Source organism: Salvelinus sp. IW2-2015, linkage group LG16 (assembly GCF_002910315.2).
Source record: "Salvelinus sp. IW2-2015 linkage group LG16, ASM291031v2, whole genome shotgun sequence".
Taxonomy (NCBI): Eukaryota; Metazoa; Chordata; class Actinopteri; order Salmoniformes; family Salmonidae; genus Salvelinus; species Salvelinus sp. IW2-2015.
Window position 1 is genome coordinate 7,032,154 of NC_036856.1, and position 21,402 is coordinate 7,053,555.

Sequence of the window (21,402 nt, forward strand, 5' to 3'; positions counted from 1 at the left end):
AGAGGGGCTTCATTTGATTGACAGATCCACGTTGGACACCAGCTCTWAACAGGACCCACCCCTAACAGAGCTTGAGCCATAATTCTGTCTTGGACACACACACTGCGAGTGAGTGGGTAATATTGGCAGCAGTATACCTCACGTCCCGAAATTGATTCAGTGGCAGCAATATAGTATGAATTATTAAAAGAATAATAATATGAGGGTGACTTTTCATTCCTTCCTCCCGGCAATTCATAGAACAAGGCTCTCATTAGGAAAGATAACTCTCACTTGCCTGTCTCCTAGTTTAAAAAGGACACAAGAATTGCGGTAGCGTTTATTTTCCTTCCATCACCCTATAGGACCAGTGGGTTACTTTGTCCCAGTAAAATACTTCAACACCCCGTGGGACTTAAAATACTTTAACTGTTAGAACTAACTTGGGTCAGCTACTTTTAAGTGACAAGCATGCCTTCACTCTTAACTTCAACCCACTTAATGGGTGCCTTATTACACCATAATGTGTCCCATTAGTCAATGAGGGGATGGGATCATTGACTGCTGCGCATGGATGAGTCTTCACCACATGCCCTGTTTATTCTTCCCCTTTCTCTTTTCTCTGGTTGGTTTCACCTCTTTCACCCAAATGCATGCAGGTCAGGTCAGACTGCCCGTAATTCCAACATGACAACAAAAAATAAAGCAACACCAACCATATGGACGGAACACTGGGGGCTTCAGGCAACGAAGAGGAAGAACCTTGAGCCAGTTGAGCTGAAAAAGGAGGTGAGGGGATGGGGGTCTCTCCCGTGTCCCATCTCCCTCCCTCGGTGGCTCACCCTGGAGCTGTGTGGCTCACAGACAGTGCAAGGGGGGCTGGGATGGGGTGCAAGGGGGGTTCAGGGAAGGGGGGGGGGTAGTGTCTGCCAACAGCAGGTGTTGGTCCATCCTTGGGGGAGCAGGCAGCAGGCTGGGTACTGATGTGTGGCAGAGAGAGGGGACCTGGCAATCTGGTGCACAGGGGAAGCATGGTGGAGCGTCTGGACAGAGAGAAAGAAAGACAGATTGACAGAAAAGATAGACAGGTAGACAGATTAGGGGACTGAATATAATGTGTCTACTTAAGGCTCTGATTAATGGCTCTTGGTGTGTGTGAGAGCGTCTGTCTTATCAGACATTTATCAGACCTTTTAAATTATTGATGTCCTTGGCTCAAGTAATTAAAAATGGCTGATATTTCATATTACAAAAATTAACACTTACATATGATGTCTGGGGGTCAATACCAGTACAGTATACTATTATTGCATGTATCTAATATGTGCACATTATATCTACAACCTAATATACTTTCTCATTGGTTTATGCAATGATTGATATGTCTGTAATGAAAAGATGGCAATTTTGACATATAGTAGATTACAAGTAGATTATCCATAACAATCGTAGTGGGCATCATATTATACGGGCGCTGGTGTGAATGGGAGCACGGGTGAYATGGGTGACCCCAACTTRAGTGGGGGGGTGTAGGGAGGGGGTTGCGGTGAAAGGGGACACCTCTGCGCATCATGTCAAACCCAGATGACATGGCAGGAGCTCTGAACGCCACTCAAGACGTGCGCCCCGTCTTTGGCTGTGGAGTTGTTGTGACTGTTGGTCTCTCAGAAAAACATGTGCTTTGTGCGGAAGTGCCATATGACAGGGGGGGAACCTGCCCAGCTTGTGTCAGCTAAGCTCCTTGCCCGTGTGTGTGTGTGTGGGGGGGGGGGGATATGCCCCCATAAAACCTCCTTCCTGTTCCATTTTTTAAATGGTGACGTGACAACAACAAACAAAATGGCTTTGAGTGAGTGTGGCCAGACAGGCTGGCAGTGGCGAGCGGTTGGCAGGGAGCTCCCTCTGTGTGTGTGCGTGTGCATGTGTGAGTGCCCATTCACGCTCATGCGCATGAGTGTGCGTGTGAGTGCATGTGTGTGTGCATCTCTAGCTGAGAGGGGCTGTGTTTGTGCAGTGAGATCTAGTCTCTGTCCTCCCCTSCTCACAGCCAGGTCTTCAACTGCAGCCAACAGCTCTGGATCCTCCTCAGCCTCCAATCCCCCATCCAGGCCTCGTCCGGCTCCCGCTGCATCTCAGACCCTCCTGGGCTCCCTCTGCATCTCACTGCCAGATACTGGACACTGCTTTGTGTGTGTGTGTTTGCTGTGCGTGAATGTATGCGCTTGTGTGATTTCAATATCCATATGCAGCTGCCACAAAAATARGCCCAATTAAGAAATAAATAAATAAAGGTGTTTGGTCCTTTTAAGATAACCTGCCTATTCAACTGACAAACTAACCTGCATCTTTGGCAACATCTGTGCCCAATCTCCCTGTTAAGTTCCATGTATGTATAATAGATGTGTTAGTCTTGCTAAACGCTCAGTATGTCGAGTAGTGACTCGAGCCTCAGGTGAGCACAGCAGCAGTCAGGAACAATTACCTTCGCTCTCTTCACTTCCTCCTCCCAACCTCGCAGCCACACCAGAGAGAAGAAGAAGAATAGCGAAGGCTGATGGGTAATGGTTCTGATGTTATGGATCTATTGTGGTACGTATACAGTAGAATGGCATTAGGGCTATATTTGTGGAAATAGTTTTTGTGTTTTGAATAACAGCATACTGTTGTGAATCTAAAGAATGGTTAGATTTAACAAATATTACAAAAAAGATATATGTTTTAACTGTAAATATATATTTTTTGATGTTTAATATTAAATTACAAAATCCATCTCATGTTTAAATAAAAAATAACGTGATTTGTTAATTTAAACCTTTTTTAGATTAGTAGAAATAAGCAGAAAACCTGAACAACAGTTTCACAGTTCTGTAACCTCATCAATGGGGTACGTATCAAATACATAGAGTGTAGGGCAGGCTACTATACTACTATATCCTATAATGTCATAATATATGATAAAATATCATGGTTGAATCTAATGAACCCTTTTGGCATCTCATTAAATAAGATGATATGCTGGTGGGCCAAATGATTGTGTCGGATGGCAGTTTAACATTATTAAACTATTTGGAGCGTTCAAATTCTATGTCCTCGGGTATGTCGTGACCTAAATTAACTTTGGTGATGTGAGGTGGGGCAAAAAGCACAATCAAATAAATGTAATAATTGTGATGATAAATTCTCTGCCTCTGAGTTGGAGGGTTAAAATGTATGTGGACTTATTTAATCAAATCTAAATTACAAATGCTGTGGCTACATCTCTTCTCATACATTTTAAAGTACTTACTTGGGAACAAATAATATTTTCTGTTAAATTAAGTAAGGGTCAGAGGCTTGGAATGTATACATCCATATATCAAGGTTTTCTCATACTGCAGATTTCTCCACAGGAATCTGCAAATGCTATTTTCATTTGTTCACGTTTGTTGAAGCTGGGAAAATGTGCTGCTGCTGCCTTCTATATCCTAACCAGCAGGGGGAAACCTACAGTTCATTGCTGGTCTTGAAGGTAGACCGCATGCCATCAGTATCTGAACAGAATTTAGAAGCTGTATCAATCAAATCACATTTTCTAACCGGTTTATTTTTGCATATGATTATAATTGTGTCGATTATTCATACAGGTACTGCATCGCTTACCTGTATACTTGGATACTTAAATGTAAATTAAAATGTATACTTTTCAAATCAAACTCCCATTTAGTATGCTCACTATATATATATATATATATATATATATATATATATATATATATATATATATATATATATATATATATATATATAATATTTTACCTATTATTAGTCACTGTTTTGGTCTCAACCATTTCAGTTGCTCTATACTTGCACTATTTACATGTCATGACACAGTACATGGTACATTATCTGTCACTCTGTCTAAAATATTAGCTTGACAATATTTGTTTTAGCCCTCACTGTCAACAATGCATGAGTTCAACCTCTCATCAGAAGTCAGACAAGACAAACATATGACAAAGAAGACAGTCTCACGCAAAAACAACCCCAGCTCCAGGCCACACCCATACAGTATTATTTTGATAAACAGTCAACAACTAATTGATTAAATTAATGAATAAGTTAGCATAAATCAAATGTTTTGTATTGTGTAGTTCAGCTAAGCCCTGAGCATATCCCCTCTCCTCTGCTTCTCTTCCTCTCCTTCCTTCCCTCTCTCTCCCTGCGTGGTCAGTCAGTCAGTCAGTCAGTCATTCGGGGCTGTCTCCGCTGTCACTTCACATCAGGCTCTGTTTCCGTGACGACAGGCGCTGATGGGCGGCGTGGGTAACCCGCGGTGATGGGAGGCCACTATGATATGTAAAGCAGGGCGTCTGGACAATGGCCGAGCTGTCATCGGTGCAGCCAGCCTTCGCTGGGAGGGAGACTGCAACGGGGGTCAACGAAAATGTATGCAAATTTGACATTTCCAAACTAATTTGCATATGTACACATGAATGTTTTTTCTTTTCTTTAATTATTCTCCTCTTCTTTTTTTTATCCTCCCGGTTTAGTAGAGTTAAGGGCTCTTGGGTTGTTCAGATCGTCCCTCGTCTTTCCCCACCCGTCTGTTTTGGAGCTTATGAGAGGTGGTTTGATGTGAGGCTGTCCGGCCTTAGATCAATCTTCCCGTGTTGACAGGGCGATAACGTCTCTCGGCCAGGGCCCTCCTTCTGCCTACCCAGAATCCCTTGCTCTGGGTTCCTGCCTGCCCCCAGAGCATGGAGAGTAAGGCACAGCTGTGGACTATATCACMATGACATGACACGAGGGTTCTTCATCACGATGGCCTTTGCCACATCACCTTGTGTTACAAACAGTAGCTCCACCATTTTAAATCCCAGGCAAACTCAWTCAGAAGAGGACCAATATTTCAAAGTAGACCTCATTCCCTAATGTTTTGTCTTGAACGGCATTGTGATACAATGAGATCTAATCGACACAACCGTGCAGTATGAAAAATAAGTGCAGTAAACATGCCCATGCTCATGACCGCTGTGCTGCTCATGTTGGTGATAGATGTATAATGTCCTTATGCCTGGTTCAGTTGTCTCTGTGAAAGTTTGAGACTACAATCTGCAAAAAAATATAAAAAAATATTCATACCCAAATGGTTAGTTTGGAGCTATATCATTTTCAGTTTGAATTCAAATAAATGTACATTGTGTTTTTATATTCTTTTTTGCTCTAAGTATTGATTGATAATGCTTGGCTATATGTACTGTAGCATTTTGACATGAATTGTTCTCGGACTTGTTCTTTGACCAAATTACCAAATGGCATTAAAATGACACAAATGAATGAATGTTTACAGCTGATTAATACTAACTAATCTAAGTATATGAACTAATCATTCAGTGACAAACCATTTAGAAAGTGTAACTCAGTGGTCTCCAAGGCATTCCTAGTCGATCACCAAACATTTCTGTAAAAAACCCAAAGATAAAGCCTTGCGTTCCTATATATATTTTTTCATTCCACTTGATTTAAAAGCAGCCCTAGCTCCGGAAAGGCAAAGTGTTCCCATTTTGAACCATTTCATGTGTTTGAAGTTAGAACTCGGCTTACCTGGCAGGCCCAGAAGGCTCAGYTCACTGTGCGGTTTCCTCTGCCCTGTTTGCATATTCTCTGTAGACCCCTATAGACTGTAAAAAGAAGCCTCGAATGCACAGCAAAGTTGATACTGTGAGAAAAAAAAGACGAAACGAACACAAGCAAAGAGCTGCTGTTTCTATGAGTAAATGAATGTTTAAGTCGTTATTCAGCACTGTCAACACTTTGTTCAACACTTTTATAAGTCATAAAACGCATGTTCTTCCTACTTCCACACGCTACAACCAGCACTGCAGCTGGAATGAAGGAGTAGCAAAGTGTTCCGATAAGCTTGCGTTGTTATTAATACCGGTGTGTATATTTTTTATTATCGAGGTGTGCGTGTACATATAGGAGTAACAGCATGAATTGGTGCATGAGGCAGAAATAATCCAGTGCGACTTGAGTTTCGCCATCAGCTGGAAGACTGTGTCCCCTTTRCTCAGCGGAGGYAGGGAGAGCGGAGGGACGGTGAGTCGGGTGAGAGGCAGCCCCACCTCTGCTCCGTCCCTCCCCTCAGACTGACCATCAGATGCAGGCCATCAGTCCAGTAAAAATACAATACAATCAAATGATGATGCTCACTCAGCTGTGTCTCACAAGTAATACAACAAATGATCTATTGCCAGTGGGATCATATACTGTACCTYGCTTTAAAAAAATATAGAATTTCAAAATGGTCTGAGAATAACAAAGTTGGCAGYGCAATTCAAGCATAGCCAGTATGTAGTGGTGATGTACTGGGCCTATAGRCTACTGKACAAACCTCATTGCTACAGAACTGTTTTTAACTGGTTCAAGATGAATAGGCTTACGTTTTTTWAAGTCATGTTTCAAAACAAATCTGAGGGGTAGATCTCGGCTTGCATTTTGACTCAAAGTGATCTTAAGTCAGGAAAGGTTGGAGATCACTGGTGTCCCTTAATCTAAGGCGTTATCTGCCAGGCTCTACAACKTACTTGATTTGTTTCTATTGTGTCCCATTGGTGCCCCATTTTTATTCGTGCACTTTCAGCAGTAGTCTCGTCCCAAAAATTGTAATACATAGGCTATAGACATTTAGTGTTGTCTTACTTGTCTAATGTTGTGTGTGTCACAGTGTAGCCCAAGCTATTAGTACAATAGTTGAGGCGATCACATTTCTGTCAGCCAAGATGGTTGTTATGTTATAGCTACTTTCCCAGCCAAGTTGTCATGTGCTTGCTGAGGCACTTTACAAGGTTCTGTCCCAATTTCTGTTTATACCTACATCAACATGATACACACACACACACACACACACACACACACACACACACACACACACACACACACACACACACACACACACCACAACACCACACACACACACACACACACACACACACAACACAACACACCACAAACACACACACACACACACAACACACACACCACACACACACACACACACAACCACACAACCCACAGTGGCACATTGGTGACAGAGATGCGGCGGGTCTGGGAGAGCGACTTGGTCACCCAGCTTTTGGCAGGCTCCAGCCTTGGCTCTCCAACACGATCTGTGCTCATGGTCTTGGCAGGTCCCCCTGACCCACCACCTCCTCCCCTCTCCTGCCCTCCACCAGTCCCTTTCCCTTCACATCCAAACCCCCTCCCCTCCCCACAATTTGGGGCCACCAGCCGCCGCTGTCCCTGGCTCAAGATTACACACCTGCACGGTTGGTGTGGATCATGCTGAAAGAGAGAGGAGGGAGGGAGGATAGAAGGAGTGAGCCAGCACCACTCCCCTGACTCTCCCCCTGTATTTGTGATGTCAGCTGGCTGTGAAAGGCGAAGGAGGGCCGCACAGGCAGGCTGACCGCTCACTGTGATTAAGCACCAACTGGGCCCCGGCCAGAGCACTGGAGCCCCGCCATGCTGCCCCTGTCTGGGCACACCGGCCAGCCAAGATTGTCTCTGCTGAGACCAGACCCAGCCTGCTMCTGCAGCTGAGGTGGAGCCGCTGCCCAAGTACACATGAAAACCACTGGGATGGTGGGTTGTTTGTGTGTATGGAGGGTGGGTGGGGGAGGGGTTAGAGGAGGGAGAGAGAAAGACAGAGTGTGTGCGTGCATATGAGTGTCTGTGTTTGAGTGCTTCAAATAGTATACCCTCTTTTTTTTTTTTACTTTGAATCATTACACCAACTCACTGCAAAAATAGAACAGAAACTAAGATCCAAAGAGGGACAAGATGTGTGACCTTCCTCCATCATGTCAACATTTTTCTAAATGTTTTTTATCGTYCACATACTGGAAAGAGAAGGATGCGTCTCCACTGCATTCAAACTTCCTTTTWATTCTCCAGAGTTCAGACATTAAATATTCAGTTACTTGCTTAATCAATTGTTGAGTCCCAAACAGTAGCAGTGGGCTGACATTGGCTGCTATACAGGTGTACTATCTTAATTTGACCAGTTTCTCACAGCAGGAAAATAATCCTGTAGCTAGAGGAAATGTGGATTATTATGTGGATTATAATTCATGGACATTATTGTAGGGGGTGATAGGTTTTTTTGTTAGGATAAATCAAGTCTGACATTTTTAAGTGGAAATTACCAACTTTAGAAACCTTGAATACACTATAATTTGCATTTCCTGCTGCACAGGAAAATTATCTGTGACAACAGAGTGATCGAATTAAGATAGCATATCTGTACAGTGAACCTCTATCACGATTCTCATGTATAATGTCCCTTCAGCCAGTCAGGCTATGCCCATTAAAAAATGGATTTKAAATCCACATCAGAGAGAGAATCCAAACTGCAACACAGTAGAGCACCCAAGATAGAAGCTTTCCACCCTGTGGACAGTATGTGATGAAGCATGAAGCCATGACGGTGGCCAAGTCCACTCCAGCCTGTGCTCCTAATGCAAAGCTACTGCTGCTACCGCTGCTGCTTGACTGAGCTTCGGAGGAGACACGCTAACGTGGCCTAGCCGTAGCCATCGGTCAGTCCTCCTGCCTGCCTGCTGCATAGCCATGTCACACCAGGTCAAAGCCCAGCGCAGAGGKAGCCGCAAAACAGCCTACACCACCCAAAGCAAATTGGCATCTCCTCAGCAGGCCCGCCAGGACAACCGGAGTAGGAGGAGATGTCATGTGTCATGTTGTCACAAGCTGAAGAACTTGGCTTGACTGTGTGGGTAAATGTGTTACTGTGAKGCATTGGTTCCTAATAGCATTGATTGATCTTACCGCTCGTTAGTCCTGTTGACAGATGAACAGCTGAAACTATGTAGTCTATTTCTGTATTTCTTTATTTAACCTTTATTTAACCTTTATTTAACTTGGCCAGTCAGTTAAGAACAAATTCTTATTTACAATGACGGCCTACCAAAAGGCCTCCTGCGGGGACCGGGGCTGGGATWAAAAAWAAAAAATAGAATAACCATGTAAGGACAAAACACACATCATGACGAGAGACACCACAACACTACATAAAGAGAGACTTATGGCAGCAACATATAACAACACAGCATGGTAGCAACACAACATGACAAAAACATGGTAGCATCACAACATGGCAACAGAACAACATGGTAGCAGCACAAAACAGGGTACAAACATTTTTGGGCACAGACAACAATACATCACGTAAAGCAGCCACAACTGTCAGTAAGAGTGTCCATGATTGAGTCTTTGAATGAAGAGATTGAGATAAAAATGTCCAGTTTGAGTGTTTGTTTTTTTCAGCTRGTTCCAGTCACTAGCTGCAGCAAACTGAGAAGAGGAGCGACCCAGGGATGTGTGTGCTTTGTGGACCTTTAACAGAATGTGACTGGCAGAACGGGTGTTGTATGTGGAGGATGAGGSCTGCAGWAGATATCTCAGATAGGGGGGAGTGAATAAGTATCAACCAGTGGGTCTTACGACGGGTATACAGAGATGACCAGTTTACAGAGGAGGATAGAGTGCGGTGATGTGTCCTATAAGGAGCATTGGTGGCAAATCTGATGGCCGAATGGTAAAGAACATCTAGCCGCTCGAGAGCACCCTTACCTGATGATATATAAATTAGGTCTCCGTATTCTAGCATGGGTAGGATGGTCATCTGAATCAGGGTTTGTTTGGCAGCTGGGGTGAAAGAGGAGCGATTACGATAGAGGAAACAAAGTCTAGATTAAACCTTAGCCTGCAGCTTTGATATGTGCTGAGAGAAGGACAGTGTACCGTCTAGACATTCTCCCAAGTACTTGTATGGACTGACTACCTCAAGCGCTAAACCCTCAGGGGTAGTAAACACACCYGTGGAGGTGTTCAYAACAAGGTTAAGGGKAGAGAAAGCTTGTTGGACACTAAGAAAGCTTTGTTGTAGAGCGTTTAACACAAAATCCGGGGAGGGGCCAGCTGAGTATAAGACTGTATCATCTGCATATAAATGTATGAGYGAGCTTCCTACTGCCTGAGCTATGTTGTTGATGTAAATTGAGTAGAGTGTGGGGCATAGGATTGAGCCTTGGGGTACTCCCTTGGTCAWAGGCAGTAGCTGAGACAGCAGATGTTCTGACTTTATACAATGCACTCTTTGAGAGAGGTAGTTAGAAAACCAGGCCAAAGACCCCTCAGAGACACCAATACTCCATAGAATGGAATGTTCTACCGTATCAAAAGCTTTGGCCCACAAGAATGGAATGGTCCATCGTATCAAAAGTTTTTTTGTTGTTGCTTAGAATCAAGGGCAATGGTGACATCATTGAGGACCTTTAAGGTTGCAGTGACACATCCATAACCTGAGCAGAAACCAGATTACATACCAGAGAGAATACTATAGACATCAAGAAAGCCAGTCAGTTGATTATTGACAAGTTTTTCCAACACTTTTGATAAACAGGACAAATTTGAAATAGTTAGGATCAGCTTGATCTCCCCTTTAAATAAAGGACACACCGTGGCTGCCATCCAAGCAATGGGAGCCTCCCCAGAGAGGAGAGACAGGCTTGGCAATGATAGAGGCAGCAACCTTAAAGAAGAAAGGGTCTTTAAGGAGCTCCTTTAGCACCTCGGAATCAGTGACCGCCTGCAGGGAGAAACTTTACAGAGGGGCAGGGGAAAAATAGGGAGGAGTATCAGGGCTAGTCGCATTAGAAGGGGTGGGAGATTAGGAAATGTTGGACGGGCAAGGAGGCATGACTGAGTCAAATAGTAATCCTGACTTAATGAAGTGGTGATTAAAGAGCTCAGCCATGTGCTCCTTGTCAGTAACAACCACATTATCAACATGAACTTCTCTGCGCTACGGATCCCTTTTARGGGATCATTTTCCTAAACAACCGCTGAATTGCAGGGCGCAAAATATTACAAAAAATATTTATAATCATGCAATCACAAGTGAAATATACCAAAACACAGCTTAGCTTGTTGTTAATCCACCTATCGTGTCAATTTTGAAAAATGCTTTACAGAGAAAGAAATCCAAGCTTTTGTGTAATCAATCAATGCTAGAACAGCTAGCCCCAAATTAGCATGGTCACGAAAGTCAGAAAAGCAATAAAATTAATCGCTTACCTTTGATAATCTTCGGATGTTTCACTCACGAGACTCCCAGTTACACAACAAATGTTCTTTTTGTTCGATAAATATTACTTTTATAAGAAAAAAACGCCATTTGGGTAGCGCGTTATGTTCAGAAAACTACAGCCTCGTTCCGTTCGCCGAAAATTCCAAAAAGTATCCAATGGTCGTAGAAACATGTCAAATGTTTTTTATAATCAATCCTTAGGTTGTTTTTAACAAACATAATCGATAAAATTTCAACCGGACCGTAACCTATTCAATAAGAGAGAAAAGGAAAATGGAGAGCTCCCCTCTCGCGCGCAGGTACTACAGAGGACACCTGACTACTTTTGAAAAATCCTTCATTTTTCAAAATAAAAGCCTGAAACTATGTCTAAAGCCTGGTCACAGCCTGAGGAAGCCATTGGAAAAGGAATCTGGTTGATACCCCTTTAAATGGAAGAAAGACTGGCCAGGAAACACAGATTTAAAAAAATATATATCACGTCCGGGTTAGATTTTTCTCAGGTTTTCGCCTGCAGAATCAGTTTTGTTATACTCACAGACAATATTTTGACAGTTTTGGAAACTTTGGAGTGTTTTCTATCCTAATCTGTAAATTATATGCATATTCTACGATCTGGACCTGAGAAATAGTCCGTTTACCCTGGGAACGTTATTTAAAAAATAAATAAACTGACCCCTAGTTTCAAGAGGTTAGGGACATGGGCAGCTGTGAGGAGGAGGGTTTATTCTCCAGGTCTTTAACCGTTTTCCAGAACTTCTTGGGGTTATACCCACAGAGAGAGAACTGCTCCATAAAAGTAACTKACTTTGGCCTTCCGGATAGCCTGAGTGTCTAGTGAGGCATTGGTAGAGGAACTAGTTATAGTATTAGTCATGCCATATGATTATCTAAACACTTTTTAGATCAAATCTCATGTTTGAGTGGAGCATCTCCACCTTCGTATTTCTATTACATGTTTTTTTAAATTCACACAATTTGAAAGAACCAAGAGGTTCGCCCTCGAGTTGCCCGCACCATAGAGCCCAAGTACTTTGGCCTTACAGTTGGTAACATCCTGTACAGTATCATAGGGCACTGCCCTGCAGCAATAAGCAGACATATTGAAACCGTTCCTTGAAGAATGTGTTGATAATTGATAGTAGTGGTCTGTCACCCAGGAGCCCAGTGCGGTGGCAGTGTGGGCCCCTGAGGCTCCCCAGGTCCCTGACAGAGAGCCACAMTGCCACKAGTCATCTGCTCGTGTCTCTCCGCCACAGATCCTCTCACCTTACCAAAACACTTCCAACGTTGGCCCCCCCCCCCATATACATACATACACTATTCATGAGATCTATAGCCGGGACCCCCTCTCTCATCTCCCACAGCGAAGTGAGAATAGCTCAGGATATGATGGGTGGATATGAGGGGTTTACTATGAGGAAAATGGGGAGAAGGAGTGGTCATGCGAGAGGGGGGTTAGGGGTCATCGTGGAGAGGGAGATGGGGTAGGCCAGCCCCCCCCCCCTCTCCCCCCGCGGCACTGAATGCACCGCCAACCCGCTCACTCATTTCAAGTGGAAAAACAAACTAATTACGTGGAAATATGATAATGTATTGTGCTGGAGGAGTCGCCGGTCCAGCTCATTAGGACCTCGAGCTTATACCCCTCTCTCCTCCCTTCTTACTTRCTCCTCCCTCTCTTCTTCCTCTGCTCTCACTCATCTCCCTCTCCCCGGCACCCATGTTCATCTCCCCATTCAGCTAATGTGCCTTATTTCTCCCAGGGAGCCTTGCCCTTTCACGACTCGTGAAACATTGGTGACCAGTCTGGGGCGCTTTGCGTCAAAGCCCGCCTCATTTGCATAATCGGAGGATCAACTCCTCCTCCTCCCTCCATCCCGCCGCCACTGCCGCTAGTGAAGGTCAACCATTCTGTCCCATGATTCCCTGGGAGAAGATGATCATCCCTCCTTTAATCCTCCTTTATCCCTACATATACCCCTACCTGATGCCTGGGGCCATGGGTTGCCATGGGGTYGGTGCCAGACAGGGCGACTTGTCCCTCAGATCCATTTCTCTACTCGTCTCACGATCCCTCCCTCCTTCATCCATCTATCTTCTCATGACCAGAAAGAAGGGATGTAGGGGATCACGCGTCAGTGATGGTAGTTTAGTTGCAGTGACAGGTTGTAACTGTGTGATGATGCCGATTAACCTCCACAGGTGACCAACAGAGTGACTACTGATATAGAAATMACGATTGACCGCCATGGCCTTTGTCACTTGACAAATGTTCTCAAGACTCTAAACAAACCCGAAGACCATCCGATACGTCGAGTTTATGGTCCATTCATTCTCWTCCAATTCATTTTCGTGTCTACAACTCATTCACTGAATATCCTGGACTTGACAAGAACTTCCGTTCTAGAAGATAAGTCAGGTCTGTATGTTTGTAGTATACAAAGTTTTCAAACTATCTGAGCAACTTTGATGATGAATGCATGTACGAACCAATGTATTCAGGAATACTCGCCTATGTCACAACAAGCGAACGCTATCCCGGATATCCCAATAAAGGCACTTTGAATTCACCGTGCTACAGTGGAGGGAGATTGGGAAGGAAGAAAGACGGCACCTATGGTCCTGTGCCATGCATCTCAATCTCTGCCATCAGCCTCCCAGGCTTCATCGGCTGCCAACCTCACCCACCGGTAGCAGGATTCTCTGAAGAATTGAGCCGGATTTTGCTTTAATTTAGTGACTTTATTCACGGCCGTGGAGCAGAACCACATTGTAAAACTGATCTTTTTCGTTGGAGGGTGTCAGTTTTATACCTGATAATTACGGAACTCGGGTGTCTTTTTTTAATGGTGCTGATAGATATGCAGCTTCCCAGCCAATGGAACTGTTAGAATGGATCTCTCGTCAAGAGCGAGCGCCTCAAGTCTCATTTTCTCAGTGCAGCTGCTCGGTCGATTTCCACACCCAGGCAAACGTACGATTCTGTGAACATTTGTTTAGAGTTTAGAGTGTTTAAAAAATATATATATATATATGTTTTTCAACTTCGTGCCCTGATAACTAACAGCTAACTCAATCGAAAATAATATTATTTCAGTCTGAGGAGAGCGTTCCAGAATTTAATCATGGGTCAATAGTGGAGAGAAATTAACTTCAAGTGGAGAAGTGGTGGCCAAGCTGTGACAGGCCCCTGCAGGGTCAGGTGGGCATAGGGCCAGTGTTGTGCCACCACGCTCCTAAAGTCACAACGCAAAGGGTACGAGTCAGAATTCATCAACATTCACTGGACACTTGATTCAATTGCAATCAAAACTAGCTACAGCATCGTTTCTGGCAGTGCCTCTACTCTGCACAATGTCAAATGTAGATATTAAATATAACAATGTCAAATGTAGATATTAAATATAACAATGTCAAATGTAGATATTAAATATAACAATGTCAAATGTAGATATAACAACAAATTAGATTACAAACTTTCACGTTCTCCCATTGACTTTCTCCCATTGATCTAAAATGGAATTTACTGAGGAAAATGATGGTCAATATTTAGATTCACTTCACGCTGTCCCAGAGTTGAGCTATCCTCAAGCAAATGCTTCTAAATAAGTTGATATTAAACACTACAAAACAGAACATTATTTGTAAAAAAAAAAAAAAAAAACTTTCAATAGAATATTATTTCACATGATCGTCCTCTCGTGTTATTTCATAATTCTTCTTAAGAGCGCAGTGGAGATCATGGCCAACTATGTGAAACTGCAAAACACTATAGGGAGAGGTTCTCATCTGAATCTGAGAGGCTTTTATCTGAGGGGACCAGATCGAGAGGCTTATTTGAGCCAGCGGCTCGATCAAGGCAGAGAACAAGTGGCCGTGTTTTGTGTCAGCCCCTCATTAAACACGCCTGAACACACCCCTGATTGGACGCAGTGGCGACTTAACGACGACTGACAGGTCTGTGCCTTCAGCTCAGCCTGCGTGCAGCCTCCGATTCTGCTCGAGTAATCACTGAGCACTTAAACTGCTCATCCAGTGTGTGTATGTTTGTGTGGGGTGTGTGTGCTTTTGAAGTCCTCACAAGGATAGTAAAACAAAGAGAACATTCGGACAAGTGGACATTTCACCGGTCCCCACAAGGAAAAAGCCTTTTTTTTAGGCTTGAGGGTTAGGGTTGTGTGTTGGTTCATGTGTACGTGCGTACATGCATTTGTATCTAAGCAGGTTAGGAGAAAACAGTGCGTARGCAGCTCGTGTTATTCAGTCAATGGGCCTACGCCAGTTATCAAGTTGAATTATCCACAGCCTACTCCATAACTTTGTACGGTTACAGTTTTAAGGACTTCTGGAATCGGACGTTTCCGGAGCGGTCCGCAAATGGAGTTGTCATCAGTGAACCTATAGTTGAAGTAGCCCAGGTCAGGAAGCCTCTGTTTTCTCCTCACAACATGTGTTTTATCACTCAGGGAAACCCAGGGAGTTATCTGGGATATGAATGGATGGCTGCAGCTCTAACATATTGCCGTTTTACTTTAGCTGCTGGTGTTCCATACAGAGCCCATCGAAGACCACAGGAATGACTGTACGTATAGGTTAGTCAGGGACTGTTTTAGACCGGGCACATCAGCTGGGTGTAATTTAATGATCAGGCAGAAGAGAAAACCAGCAGGCTCCGGACCTCGTAGGGCAAGAGTTGAATACCCCTGCTGTACACTATTCTTTTTGCTGCCCCCCCCCCCCCTTGATAACCTGTCGAGATAGTCTCTCCTCATCTAGACTATCTAAGTCAATCTAAATGGTGCTTTCTAGTGTTTTTTTTGTCTGAAGATATATCCCTTACTTTACAGCCCTATTCTGACAAGAATGTTTCCCTGAGGAAATCACATCATTTCCCCTCTGCCTGRAAGCTATGGACGAATGGGAATGCCTATGTCAACAATGGCAGGTTGGATTTCTGCACACCCTGTCAACCTTCAYCCATCAGAGGAAGCTTGCATCACTGTCATAACAGGGCTAAACCTTTAGCCAACGAGCTAAGTAACGGTTTCTGTCGTCGCAGAGGAGAAATGGCGATTGCCATAAGCTGTCATATTTGTTCATTAAATATTGTATGTTATGACAGTGTTACGTAGCGTTATGAAGTGATGTGTTTATGTACTTAGCCATATGTTAAGTGCTCGTTAGTTACGCTCCCTAAGTGTCCTCAATGCAATGCACGCTTGCAGAATCCATCTATAGGATAATGACCTGTTGAGTTGTGGGGTGAGTGAACTGCTGGTGCTGCTGATCTCTGGGCTCGGTCTGAGGGGTGTAGGGATGTGTGCTTGCGTGTGCGTGTGTGAACGAGAGAGAGAGCGGGAGAGAGAGCGAGAGAGAGAGCAAGAGAGAGAGAGAGGTTGGGAGGGTGCAGACTTGGGTGAAGAGGGCAACTCTTCTCCCCTCATTCGACTGAGAAAGGCAGCCCAGCGGGGGAGTGGTATGTCTTTGTCCCACAGGTCAGCCTGGGGCGTGTGTGTGTGTGGTGTGTGTGTGTGTGTGTGTGTGTGTGTGTGTGTGTGTGTGTGTGTGTGTGTGTGTGTGTGTGTGTGTGTGTGTGTGTGTGTGTGCGTGTGTGTGTGTGTGTGTGTGTGTGTGTGTGTGTGTGTGTGTGTGTGTGTGTGTGTGTGTGTGTGTGTGTGTGGTTGGTGTGTGTGTGTGTGTGGTGTGTAGCATGCACGGTGTGTGCATGCGCGAGCGCGCATTTAAGAGTGAAAGAGAAAGACGTGAACAAGAACGAGGCAGAGTATTGGTGTGAGTGTAAACTGGAGAGGGAGAGAAAGTGTGTGGTTCCTGAAAACCCTTTGTGTTTCTGTTCCTTTCTTTTCCTTTTCTGTGCAGCACCAGTCTCCTTCCAGGATGCCTGTGATGCCATAAAACATCAAAGCTACTGCTTCACAGCAAACAGGTTGGCTCAACAAAAACCTTTTAACTTCTAAGCTATTGGCTCTTCCCTCTTTCAGAAGAACTACAGTTTCTTCTAACCAAATCAGGGCCTCTCTTTCTCCTTTCTCTCCGTCTCTAGCTCTCCCTCTTTCTCTCACTATCTTTCTCCTCCGCTCACTCCCCCTCTCTCTTTCACCTTCTRCCCCTCTCTCTCTCGCTCTCTTTGACTGCAGTGGGGTCTGAGGTTTGTCTTCTTTGGGGAATAAGAACATCTGGGATTGTGAGTGCAGGAGAGAGCGATAGAGAAGTAAACCTCTTGGAACTGTTCCCCACATTTCCTGTGTTTTTGAGGTTAAGCAGTTTTTCCCTCTCCCCCTTCCCTTTCCCCTTCTCCCTCTCTCCCTCTTTCTTTCCCTCTCTTTCACGCTCTCTGTGTGCTTCCCAACAGTCTGGCAGGAAGACGACCTCTAACAGACGTGGAGAACCCTGTGTGTGTGTGCTTTTGTTCTCACTATCTCACAGGTCTTTCCCCTGTGTTTTGTCTCGGCTGTGGTCCTTTTTTTGTTTTGGGATGCCAGAGTTTTCCCAGTGACGGCGTGGTTTCAGGAGGGTTGTGAGTGTGTGTGTGTGTGTGTGTGTGTGTGAGTTGACAGGATCCCTCCTCTCTGAGCGTGTGCAGATGGTTCCCGGAGAAGGGACCTTTAGGACAGCTCCAACTGCAGGTATGTGCCAACGGCTGCATGCATCACACACACACACACACTTCCAGCACTTTGTCGCACTATGATAAGAGCCTTGCCTCCTGGCTAGTTTCGGTAAAAGTAGGGATTGCTCTCTTTTATTCTCTCTCTCTTTTTTTCTGCTTCTAACACTTACGACTAACAATTAGAGCAGTGGAGGTTTACTGGAAACGTTCTCTGGAGGGTTTTGCCATCTCTTGAGCACGGAAAAGTRGATGCACAATGCCACGCCACTCTTCATTAATGACTCTGCTCTAAGGATGTATGGTTTAGACATTAACTGCTGCAGTAACACACGGGAACACAAACATTTCCGTTTCCGCTGTGCTTACATTAAGTTGTAAAATCCTGGACTTCCCCTTCAAGTTAACCAGTTGTTATTAATGTCATGTTAATGTTAAGTGCACGTAGATAGGCAGGGAAATGATAAGCGTCGATCTACTTTATTTGTTTGTCTCCCTCTCAATAATGAAACTGGAGGAATCTACCACACACCCGATAAATTAGCCTAGGTGTCTTCTTAGAAATATCCAGATACATTTCTTTTTTTTTCTTCTAGAGGGCTATGAGGAGGTATGCTACATTGTTAGCTTGCCTAACAATTGCCCAACTAAACAAATATGTTTTCGATTTAGCTACAGTGACTAATTACAGACAATAGAAACAGCTGGCGAAATGTTAACAGACCTATTCTAGTCTACCAGCAATCTTTCTACTCGTTCTCTTTACTGTGCTGGTTGTCTCTGCTCAAAGTCTAGAAATTGAGTCTAGCATAGAAATAGACTCGCTAGTCATTCTATTTCTATGGTCCTAGCCTACCTTTGTCTGGCTGATAGATGAAAGGCTGCTAGCCTTCACTACGCTAACGATGTAACGTACGTCTGGCAGAATGGGTAGTGACACACGCGGGCTCCAGTCCTCCCCTTATACACATCCCCCCCCTTTGATCCTTCCGCCCCCCCCGATGCCATTTCCAGCACCTCGCTGGGGTCACACAGATTAACCCCTTGTTTCCTGCAATGGGGGCTTGTTTTGAAGTGAAATGGAGGATGAAGGCGTTTCCGGAGCGAGTCGCCTGTAGAGTAGACTACTGGCTGCGTTTGACTGCTGGCTGATTATAGACAGACTTTGTGTTGGAGAGTTTTATTCATCTTTTTCCTTCAGGTTTTGCTGTCTATTAGATGGAGATGGAACAAGAAAGTCGGCCATTGCTGAGGCAATCGTCTTAAAGGTATCTGAGAGACATTGAAAGACTAGAGAAACTGCCTGATTGTGTAGAGTCCATTCTGTGTCTACTATACATCAAGCCCCACCGTAAAACCAAAGATTTGTATAACTAACCCAAGATAGACCAGAGCCTGTCGTTTCCAATGGGAGCAAATTAATCATAGTGGGCAGAACAAGCAAGGAGGTGGGTAGAGCCAAGCACTAGCTAGTTAGATCCTATTGGTTCGTTCTAGCATTTATTTGCATATTTCTGTTTAGGAACGCCTACTCTGTGAAGTGCGTGTGTGCCATAACTCAATTCGCCCTTGCACTCCTTCTAAACAATGCCGTTTTTGGGGAATTTTGACAAAGGATAAAGTCTTAAAAACGCAGTCCACTCTGTTTGTTACAGATTTTAGTTTTGCAAACAGAAAACTGTATAGAGATCAAATGTTTCATCAATGAGAAAATTTGCAGAATGTCGGCCAAAGTCCATCTCACCCCATCTTCTCACTCTGCCGGCCACTGGGCTTCCTCTCATRACCATATTTYGTAGTGAGTGGAAACGCCAACCGGATGCTTCYCATTTATACATCCGGTGAAATATCTGGCTCATTGTTTTGTGATAAAACCCTTTCTCAGGCCTCCATCAAAACACCTGATACAACCAACAGACATTGAGCCAAAATGGCGGTGGCCGGGGTCCATTCCTGGATGTTGTTGACCCTGATGGCTGTCCTACCACATGCCTGCGCCCAGCAGAGTCTGGTGCGGGTGAACTCAGGGYTCCAGGTTGGCCGGGGGAGGTCTGTGTTTGTGACAGACAAGGAGCTGCAGTTCAACGTGGACCAGACATCAGACTGTAAGGTGGAGGTGGTGCTCAATGAGCCGGTGACTCAGAGAGTAGGGAAACTCACTCCTCAGGTGAGAGGATCTAGTCCGTTACTTTTCAATGATGACAAATGTAAGCAAATCTAAAGCAAAGCGGCCATTTTGTTTCTGCTTCTTTACTAGCTACCTATTGCAGTCTTCAGAATATATCCACAGGTGTATGACATGCTATAACAGTGTATGTGAACTACAACACATTATTAGAATGTGTAGCTATTTTAACAGGGTATTGTACTGTGTGGCTGTGCGTGCTCTATATCAGTGTGTTGCTGTCTAGTTATGTGAAGTGTAACGGTGTCGTGGCCGATTTTGTTGCAGGTGTTTGACTGCCATTTCCTGCCTGACGAAGTGAAGTACATCCATAATGGCAGTCCCCTGCTGGAGGAAGACACGGTCATGTTGAGAGTATACAGGTAGGACCACACACATTCAAATTCCAACTWTATTTATAATGCTTTTAGCACACGTCACACTTGGTTAACTGAGATGAATGAAAACAAGGCTGGAAAATAGATGGTAGTGGTAGTGCTGGGCTTAAACAAAAAAGTGAGGTCCCACCAGAAATGCYTTGAGACACGGTGCTGTTTGAGTTTTATTGATTGCACTCCAAATTCAAAGTTTGTCATAATACGTTTTCGGATCTCAAAAGTAGTCGAGATGAGTATGCTCCAACTTATTTCAGGTTCACAGTCTCCGACACCTTGGTGGAGACGGTGGTGTTGAGGATGATTGTGGTGGAACCTGAGAGCAGCCTGGTAGAGCTGGGCAGCACTCCCCTGGTGGTCCCCCAGTTCTACGGCCTGTCCAACGCCATTGACGGCGGCGTCCTTAGCATCCGCAGTCAGCCCGACGTGGCCTGCACCGTGCGGCTGCTCACCCCAGAGACCAGTGTACCCTCCCTGGGGCAGCTGGTGACCGAGGAGGACCCCGGGCTGAGGAAAGGTAAAGCATGGCATCATCCATATCCCGCTACTGGTCAACACGTTGGAAATGCAATGATATTGAAGGTGCTTCGTGAGTATGTTGTGTTGTTGTGAACATGAGTTCGAATCCCGGTTCACTCGTGGCAGGGATGGACGATCCAATGCAGAATTTGGATCAGTAGGCCTATTATCAATGCAGTCTTATAGACACAGTGATTTAGTTATTGTATAATTATTTGGCCTAGATCCAGACTGGCATTACAGATGTAGGATCGTAATTTGATCACCGTGTTGCAGGAGAACTTTCCTGCAAAGCAGGACCTTTAAAACTTGTAGTGTGTTTGAGGTTTAAAAAGGCATCTGAAGGTTGTAATTTCCTAAAATGTATTAACAAAATGGCAGATTTGATGTTCCCTCAAGAAAAATGCATCAACCCCTACAAAAATATCCATTAATTATAATCCACATAATAATTCACATTTCCTGTTGCTGCAGGATTATTTTCCTGCAGTAGCAAACTGGCTCAAATTAAGATCCTACATTCGTATGGCATCACATCTGGGAGCTTTTGTCCTGTCAGATAATTGAT

At 44.4% G+C, this 21,402-nt stretch overlaps 1 protein-coding gene across 1 annotated transcript in view; it reads left to right on the forward strand.

Annotated features, from left to right (window-relative positions):
• The first annotated feature begins 17,137 nt into the window (after window positions 1-17,137).
• Window positions 17,138-21,402, forward strand: part of frem1b (Fras1 related extracellular matrix 1b) — a 73,268-nt gene continuing 69,003 nt past the window's right edge. Inside the window, 4 exon segments of the mRNA XM_070447489.1 lie at window positions 17,138-17,775; window positions 19,642-19,923; window positions 20,209-20,303; window positions 20,573-20,832. Coding sequence (XP_070303590.1) covers window positions 19,687-19,923; window positions 20,209-20,303; window positions 20,573-20,832 — 592 coding nt within the window. The 5' untranslated portion in view covers window positions 17,138-17,775; window positions 19,642-19,686.